This window comes from Impatiens glandulifera, chromosome 6 (assembly GCF_907164915.1).
Source record: "Impatiens glandulifera chromosome 6, dImpGla2.1, whole genome shotgun sequence".
Taxonomy (NCBI): Eukaryota; Viridiplantae; Streptophyta; class Magnoliopsida; order Ericales; family Balsaminaceae; genus Impatiens; species Impatiens glandulifera.
The window spans coordinates 1,291,739-1,301,495 of record NC_061867.1 but is presented as its reverse complement, the minus strand read 5'-3'; the positions used below and the strand labels follow the sequence as shown (position 1 = coordinate 1,301,495).

The window sequence follows — 9,757 nt, the reverse complement described above, 5'->3', positions numbered from 1 at the left end:
TTTTTTTTCTCATATTTGATGTGTTTAAATGATTTTTACAATTTTTTAATATATACTAACAATTTAAAGTGATAAGCAACGTCGCGGAATTATTTAATTTATCTTGGTTGAATCCAACCAAATGCCTTCAAATTACATTCATGTTAATTGAAATGGACACTATTAACCCAATGAATAAAAATTTAATGTTATCAATGACTTTCATTTTTTTAAAAGTGAGTAATACTTACAATTAAGAGGGTATATTTGTAAATTAGAGTTAATCAACCAACAACAACAAAAAAAAAGTGTTAGAACTCAAAAACTCTAAATTAAGAAAAGTTAAGATGACTTAAAATTAAAATCTCTTAATAACAATAAATCATGATGGTCAACATCGATTTGTTTCTCCCATCATAATTCACTCTCTTATAATGTCTTCGGATCTCTTTTAGATTTTCAATTTAGTTGATTTGAAATGTTTTTCACATATTAGTAATAATCTTTTCTTGTCGGCAATTGATCTCTTCCTCGTCTTTAATTCAAAGTTCTCACCATTTTTTTTTGTATTATCAATTAATTGATCCAAATACATCCAAAAAATTTGATGAATGGTGAGACTAGATCGACAGATGATATAATAATATATTAAAACACATGGAAAGTTGGCAACCATAATTCTTCATACTATATTATAAATGTCCATTCATAATAACTTAAAACAAATGCAACTTGGCAACCTTAATTCTTCCTATAAAAAGCAGATATTCTTAGCCATTTTCATCAACACACCCTCAAATAAATATTCCTATAAGAGAGACCATTCTCTTTTCACTAACAAGAGTGTCAATTAATTGCATAATTGTGATTAGAAATGGCCTCCCATACAAAAATATTTGCCCTATTCCTCTTATCCAACATTCTCTTCTTCACTTTTGCAAGTGCTTGCGGTACCTGCCCTCCGAAGCCAAAGCCCAATCCAAAGCCTAAACCGGGTCCTTCTAAGGGTTCTTGTCCTAAGGACACCCTAAAACTAGGTGTTTGTGCTGATGTACTGAGTGGACTCCTCAACATCACCATAGGTACCCCTCCTAAGGCTCCATGTTGCAGTCTCCTTGACGGTCTTGTTGACCTTGAGGCCGCGGTTTGTCTTTGCACTGCAATCAAGGCCAATGTTCTTGGAATCAACCTCGACATCCCTGTCTCTTTAAGCCTTTTACTCAACGTTTGCTCCAAGAAAGTTCCCAAGGGATTTCAATGCGCCTAAAGAAAATTGTTTTTGTGACGAATGATTTGTGACTTCTATGTATGTTGTTCCTTTTTCGTTGTTTTTCAACAATAAGAACATAAGATGGCACCGGGATTAAGTGGATTGTAACTTCTCTTATGTGTTATGAAATAGTTGTGGTTTGGATTATATGTTGTATCCATCAATTCTCATAATTAAGTAATGTAAGTGTATCTCGATTAAAAATATGTTTTATTGGAATAGAAAATATTTGTTTGGACTAGCATGATTCTTTTCAATATCTCCTAAAAATAATATAACAAAATCAGAATATATAAAAAAGTTTCCTTTTATGTTTCTATTTTTTTTTAGAGGAATGATAGAGAGCGCGACTCTGAGACAGCGACTGGGAGCGCGATGCCTACGTGGTGTGCTACGTGGGTTGACAGGTAGAATATTCTCTTTTTATTAATTATTTTATCTCTCTTCTTATTAATTAATTTCTCTCTCCTTTTATTAAATAATTTTTCTCTCTATCTCTACAAATTAATTTACTCATTTATTTGATATTTACTGTCTCTCGTTTAACTTAACGGTTAAAATAAATCAATAATTTACAACAAATTCTCACATTAAATATTTTAATAATATGTTTAAATAAATTCTAAACCCTAAACCTTAAACCCTAAACTCCAAATCCTAAACTCTAAAACCTAAATACTAAATTCTAAACCCTAAACCCTAATTAATATCAATGATTAGTTGAATTATGAATTTATCTCTTTTATTTTTATTTTATTTTTATGACTTTTCAATTCCTTTATTTATCAAATATTTTTTATGGCCTCTTTTTTCTTTTTTTTTATTATTTTTTTTATATTGACTTATTAATATTTTTTTAGTTTTATTACTTATAAATAAATGTTTATCTAATATTTCTATTTTCACGATTAATTATTTTCTCTCCAGTAACTAATTATTAATAATAGGAGAGAGAAAATAATTAATAAAAGGAGAGAGAATATTCTACCTGTCAACCCACGTAGGCACACCACGTAGGCATCGCGCTCCCAGTCGCTGTCTCAAGTCGCGCTCTCTATCATTTTTCTATATGAGGAGAGAATATTCTACCTGTCAACCCACGTAGGCACACCACGTAGGCATCGCGCTCCCAGTCGCTGTCTCAAGTCGCGCTCTCTATCATTTTTCTTTTTTTTAATAATTGAAATGGTTACATCATTTAGACATAGAATAAAATTTCAAACTAGGAATTAATTAAATCATCCTATCATCCCCTCTTTTAATTTAACGACAATAAGAGATTGATATCCTTAGCTTTCATGAGGTCTTGAGTTCGAGCCCAACAGGCGAAATAATTAAGTTATGCACCTGATTAAATGATTAAGTGTATTTGCGGGTTATATATTTAACTCGCGGGAAATAATCGCACTTCAACTAAGTTCACACAAAAATAAAAAAAAATAAAAATTCTCTCTATCATACATGATTGTATTTTGGTTTATGTTTTTTCAAAACACACAATTATCTATAATTTTATTTCATATTTATTGAACATACAAATTACACATATTTTTTTCTATATAATGTTTAGTTAATTATTATTTATGTTTTAACTATGCATTATTAGTAAACATGTGGGTGCATGTAGATTGTGAGGGAATATTTGTCTGGTTTTATTATTTGATATAAATTTCTTATACAAAAATTCAAATATATATAATTAACATAATATATATATATATATATATATATATTATGTTAATTATATATATTTGAATTTTTGTATAAGAAATTTATATCAAATAATAAATCAGATTCATTACACATTTTTTTTAGATAACTTAAAAAGTGAAAAAAATATATATATATATTATTGTCACCCTCACCCACATTTAAGACAAAAACCTTCACGTTTCCTTATTCACATACTATGTTAATTACATATACATTCATCTCGAATAAACATAAATGCTTGCATGTTACAATATCATGGGACCATCTTTCATTCATACATCCTAACCATATAAACCAACTTCCAAGTAAATTACCTAACCACCACCCAATTCATGAAAACCTAGCTAGGAATAACTTTGACAATTCTCGATCCACACGTCTAGACAAAGGATTCGTCGAAAGAGTCATGATAACGTCTAAGGAAATAAACTATAAGATTGATTATATATATTATCGGTCTAGGTCTTAGTTGTGGACAGACGGTTCTTCATGAGGTTGTGCATAATCCATGACGGTTGTAACTTCCCCACCTTTAAAATCTTTAGCATTCTTTACCCAAAACCATGACTTTCCTCGTGTTTTCGTCTGCAAAGCCAATCATTTTATTTTTTGAGTTTATTATCTATCGATTCAATGTGCATATATAGAATAGCGTATGAACACTAACATATAGATATTTAATAAATAAAAAATGGTAAATGTTTAGTTACCTCTATCGCAATTGTATCCATCTTCTCTTGAAGTATCCTCCGGGCAGTTAATGTTAGTTTTCTTTTGTTTTCTACATCAAGAAACATCGCGATAATTACAACATGTAAGTATACACATGTATATATATACATACACTTCGACTTCAATCAAATATATCGCATATTTTTGTATTAATGATGATTACCATTTGGCATCCATATATCATGACTTGTAGAACTCACACGTGTTTTATGATCTTTCACGACCTGTAAATATATCAAATTAGCCCTAGAAAGTAGGGAAAATGTATGAACCTACAATATTATACCTTTGCACAAGGATAAGACATAACTTCGCCGTCTCTAACGCTTAAGGAATAGCCCTTACGTGAGTGGAAAGAAAGGAAGAGGACGAGAGCGAAGAAAAGTACTATAGAAGGACGAGACATGATGTATCGAAGAGATTATAATGTGTCGATGGATTGTGTTTGTTTGAATGCTCTAAAATGTGAGAATTGGGTGGGTATTTGTACTAGATAAGGCATGGACATAAAACATATGCATTAAATACATGCAGGCCTTGTGGTTGTAGGGAAAATGAGATTTTTTTTTCTTTTGCTATGGAGAACATGCAAGTGTTTCAAATGAGGAAAGACAAACCAATTGAAACACTTAAATTTGTAGATATGGTAGGGACCCCCTATGTCCCTTGTAAGTCGTTCTTTTTGTAGGAATTGTCGAGATTCATTTGATTATTAACATAGACGATCAAATAAGTTGCGACAAGTAATGTGTCTAATTGTCTACGATTGTAATATCATTAACAGTGACTGACGATCTAATCAGCTAGACAATTCTTGATTTCGGGATTAAGATTAAAAAAAATAATATCACCTTATTCAAGTTGTTGGGTTGTCAAATTCTATTCTTCTTTTTTTTAAATGGTTCATATATATTAAAAATGATAAAAATCGTATAAGCAAAACAACAAAATATGACATAGAAAAAAATTTATTCAATATGTTATCGAGTTCGTATTGAATAAAGGTTGTGAAATTCTCTCATTCAAGTTTTTAGTTTCTCATCGAGTTTTCACCATGTTTTTGAGGCTTTTAAATTGCTGCAAAGGAATTAATGACTGCAATTTTGAGCATACTTTAAATTAATCGTGGATTTGGATTAAAGTTAAACTAGGATTTGAAATTTACCTAGACTAAAATATCAAAGCAAACAAATAAAATATATCTAGTTTATTGTGGTTATCTCCCTTTAGCGACCAAGAAGCGATACTGGCGTTATTGCCCTCAATTATACAAAATATTTTGGGTAATCCGAGCTAGAACTCAGGTAGCCTCAAGGGTAAATCTTCCTTTGGTTGTTGGAAAGATTAGATTGAAGTCGCAAACTCGGTTAAATTGAGTCGTTGGATCATTTTCATGGTTATTTTTTGGTGGACCACTTGACTTGAAAAAATCGTTCGGTTAGTTTGAGTCGTTAGGTCTTTATTTATGTTATCTTTTAATAGACTATCTGGTTCGAAAGAAACCCTAAGACGTTCATTGATCGCGATATATATTTACTCTACCCATTATTATGGTGATGATAAATGAAGTCTTTTCGAAAAAATCGGTTAAGACAGTCGGTGAACTCATTAATCTTATTAAGAAAGTTTTGTTTGTACATTTTTTTTATTCTTATTTTCAAATAGTTATACTTATATCATAATGTATGGATTTAGAAGAAAAGAAATAGAAACATATAAACCCTAAAGAAGGGTCCACGAAATAAGGAGGGCCCGTCAAGGAAAAGGCAGTTGGGAAGAGACAAAGAAACATGGTGAAACCGGCTGGGCAGGCAAGGGTGGGGCACTACAAATTCATGCTTTTACATGTGCCCTACACATGTGGCCGTCAACCGTTGAAAGAGATTTGGTTTTCCGGCGAGATAGATTCGGTCGGTTCAGTCCGACCAAGCACCATTAATACCCACAAACAAAACAATCAATTCATTTAAACATACAAAACTAATAACATTTCTCTACTCAATACATTTGTAAACATAATTCGTGTAAACATACAAAACTATTAACATTTCTCTATTCAATACATAGGTAAACATGATCAGATGATATCACCTGTTCTTTCTTAATATTGCTCAATTTCCTCCACCCATCAATACAAGCCAATTCTTCCGGTTCTAAACTTGGTAGCGAAACCCCATCAAGGGATTCGATAATCTTATGCAATTTCCCCAAAAGAAGAAAAGAACGATGAACACTTCCTTCTCGTTCTTCAATACTACTCCGATTGCATTCCATTGGTATAACTTTTGGCAAATTTGTAAGACAAGCTGCTAATATATCGGAGATCATCACTGTCAGTCGCTCAAACAATCTTTCCCCACCGTCGTAATCTTTAGTTTCATAATCCAGATTAACAGCACTTGCAATTTTATACATTGAATTGGCTGCTAAAGCTCTAACATCCCATTCTGAAGGACCTTCCTTTAAGCATCTTAGTTTATCCTTCTCCATTACATCGAAGAACATTTTCTTTCCTGTTTCAGCAAGTTTGTTGAGAATCCCTTCTGGGGTTTTTGATTCTTCGGAGATTTGTTTGATATCAACATCTAACCATTTGCGATGGAGATCAACTCCTATCCATGTGATTTCAGCAGCTCTCCTGACTTTTAAAAGATCATCGTTTGTCTTTAGATTTTCTTCTACTAGTCTGACATAGATTAAACCTTCGTGTACACTTCTTGTCAATTGCTTTGTCAAATCTTGATCGATATTTGGAATGGTTACTGCAATTGTGGTTAGTGTTACGACTGTGAGCGCCCATGAGTTCTTTGGTTCTTCGAGTTCGAGAGGAGGAATAATATGGTTGTCTAATTCATTCACACCTATGAATTTCTCAGATGCTCTGCTTTTCTCGAGTAATTTAAGTAGATGTTTCGGTTCATCTGTTTTCCCCGATTCAATCCATTTTTCATTAACCTCCATATCGTTTTCTAAAATCAAATCAACAAGAACTTCCTCCCCTTCTAGATGCAACACGAATCTGCCAAGTTCAATATTCTGATTCGATTCCGTTTCTTCATCATTCCAAACATTGTTATGACACTTGAAAAAACTAATCAATTTCTTGAAGAAACGATGGCAAGCTAGTAACTTTCCTGCAGAGAAAATCGAAATCAAGCGAACAATCTTACTCATCAAAACAATCCCTTTCTGTGTCGAAATACAAACATCGAAAACAACATTCTTCAAAGCATGCGCAAGCTTTCTAAGACGACGACTCTTGATTCTTGAAATAAAAGGGCAATCTTTCCATTGATTCAACTGTTGAATCCAATACCCTTCAACTTTCAATTTGAATTCACAAGCTCTACTTGCTTTCTTAGGACATCTGAAATTGATAGCCATGAACCATCTAAAAGCCGGGGCAATAGTACCAACCATAACCGCAATCGTTTGTGTTATAAGAATGGAAGTAATCGACCATTTATAATCAGAATTCCCTTTACAGAATCTAAACGATTGTGGACTGAAGTAAGATCGAAAAATAGCTTCAGCTAGAATCAAAGCAGCTAAAAGGGTAAAAGCTCCAGCAGCTGTACATGTCGCGAGCCGCCCTAAAACGAATTGAGGACTACATGTATGAGCCATAACCCAATATTTAGTCAAATCATTCTTCAATTTCTTAGTTGTACAAACATCTCTTGTTATCAATGAACATTCCTTAACAGCTAACAAATGTTTTCTACGATATTTCAAATCGAAATAACATTTTGTAGCAGGAACTGTTATAGCTGAAGAACAGTAAATCCCAAGCAAAACCAACATAAGAATCATCAAAACAATATGTTCTTTCCAGAAAAGATAGATCACACCTGTACCCAATTCGATGCAGATGTTAGCCACAGCTGTGATTACAAGAATAATCAAAGCCATAACATTTGCCATGATTTCGCTATTCTGCATCGTACCCAGAGCGGGCATTGAATTACCCATTATTGTACAGATGAAGGCGGAGCTGCTGAGTTTAGCTAGTTGATCTTGACGGCGAGGCATGGAGGAATTTAGATCTACGGTTAGTTTAATTGAAACGCCTATGAGGGTTAGTGTTGTAGCGTTGATTGAGAAGAGTTTGCAAGGAAACCAGAACTTTCTTTGCCGGAAACTATGGAAGGCGTCGGCGGCCATGGCGGTTGCGCAGGCGATTGTTGCTGCTACTACATAAACGCCGACCCATGGCATAGGATCACTGAATTTTGACTCGTTGAGACTACCGTCGACGGCGCAGCCGAGGTTATACATGGTTTTGTGTTGGATGTTGGATTGTTTAGCATCTGATTATGAATTTTGGTCAACAAGAAATAAGAAATTAATAAAGGATTATTATGATTATGATGATGACAGTGATGATGGTAGCTTGTCCACAAATTCAAGACTAAACTTATTATTTTATGGTTTAATTTTTTAAAATAGACAATATACTCTTGACTTTTTCTAGAATCGAATTTTGGTTCTTATATTTTAGATTTAGTGAATTTTGTTCCTTATTTTAATTTTGTCTAATTTCTCGTGAAGTCATTTGGTCAGTTGGGATAAAGTTAAGATTCACTGTGGGGCGAGGCCTCTATTAGATTTTGAAACGATGTCTTGTGTGGGGTTAAATGTCTCGATGTAGTGTTTCCTGAGCTCGCATCCATTGTTATTTATAGAAATGACACGATTAAGAATATCTTCGACCCTTTGAACTATCGGTTCTGCTAGTCACATTGGATATAGGATGAGGATTGGTTCTGCTAGTCACATTAGATATAGGATGAGGTTGAATACTATGGAGTGCTTATCTTATTCTACTATGGAGTGCTTATCTCATTCTAGGGTTTTGATCATGATTTTGAACAATATAGATGATATTATGTGATGAGAATATATTAATTATGAGGAGAGATATGTAAGAATTTTGGAGAGAATATGAGAGGAATAATGTGTCATCACCTTATTGATTTGAAAAATGGGAAAATACGAAGAAAGAGATAAGAAAGAGAAATTAATTTATTTTTCACTCACTCAGATCGAACATTATTACAACTTGTACGATGAGTTGTCTCTTTATGATTACTCATGGGAGAAGTACTACGAGTTCATCAAGATTAATTTTAAAATCTCTTTTTTTTTGCTGGAGTGTTATTAATGATGGGATTTTGATGGTCAACATATGTTTAAAATATGTTATATTATGATTAATCGGATGTGTCTTATGAAGATTAAAACGACGTCTCACATTCGTTTGCATTATCGTGGGGTGACGGGTATTTAAAATTTTATTTTAACGTGGCTATAATTTAGTGGGAAATGTCTTAGTCTCTCGGTAGTTGATGGGATGTTTGATCGAGACAACATATATGAAAGGTTTGAATGGCTGAGTTACTAACCCTATTATTTTTTGTATGAACTATTTGAATATAAATGAATGGTCGCACTTTTAATATATTATACCGATGCGTATAATGATGCGTATAATTCATAACGTCATTATTATGAAACTATATAAAATTTGTTAAAAAAATCTCATGGAGTCGGTTGAAGAGTTATTTATCATAACAACTAATAAGTTTATAAGTTTTTAGATGGATTATGAGTTTTATCTTGTTACATCCTTATTTAAATCATTTTCTAGTACGTTATATGCCCCGAATGAAATAAGAAATTGATTTATTCCAACAAGGTGAGTCGGGTCGATTTGTTTAGAATTTCATGTTCATAGTTTTTATAGTTTTCTAGTTATGATTTGTTCGGGATTCTTTGCAATAGTGTCGAGATCATCGTTGATACTTGTACCTAATCTGATTTTAATTTTTTTTTTAAAAAGAGTTGTCTCGAGATTTGATTCTCATTAAAAACGGAGGGATATTTTGCTAGTTTTCTAAAAAAAAAAAAAAATTCAAATAAACCATAAACAAGCTCTCGGTGCAGATAAGATTCTTAGGGCTCTTTTTTGTTTGGCCTAATTTGATTATTTTGTTTTCTATCTATAATGATCAAATTCCTTTATTTTATTTAAATTTAATTATTTAATTTAAGGCAATGAGT

At 32.6% G+C, this 9,757-nt stretch overlaps 2 protein-coding genes across 2 annotated transcripts; one reads left to right on the top strand and one right to left on the bottom strand.

Annotated features, from left to right (window-relative positions):
- The first annotated feature begins 749 nt into the window (after nucleotides 1-749).
- LOC124941887 (14 kDa proline-rich protein DC2.15-like) lies at nucleotides 750-1,455 on the top strand. The gene has a single exon (XM_047482256.1). The coding sequence runs from the start codon at nucleotides 854-856 to the stop codon at nucleotides 1,244-1,246; it is 393 nt and encodes a 130-aa protein (XP_047338212.1). The 5' UTR covers nucleotides 750-853; the 3' UTR covers nucleotides 1,247-1,455.
- A 4,264-nt stretch (nucleotides 1,456-5,719) lies between these two features.
- On the bottom strand, nucleotides 5,720-8,077 carry LOC124941454. The gene has a single exon (XM_047481787.1). It carries the CDS (start codon nucleotides 7,970-7,972, stop codon nucleotides 5,747-5,749), a length of 2,226 nt encoding a protein of 741 aa, XP_047337743.1. The 5' UTR covers nucleotides 7,973-8,077; the 3' UTR covers nucleotides 5,720-5,746.
- Nucleotides 8,078-9,757: the final 1,680 nt, after the last annotated feature.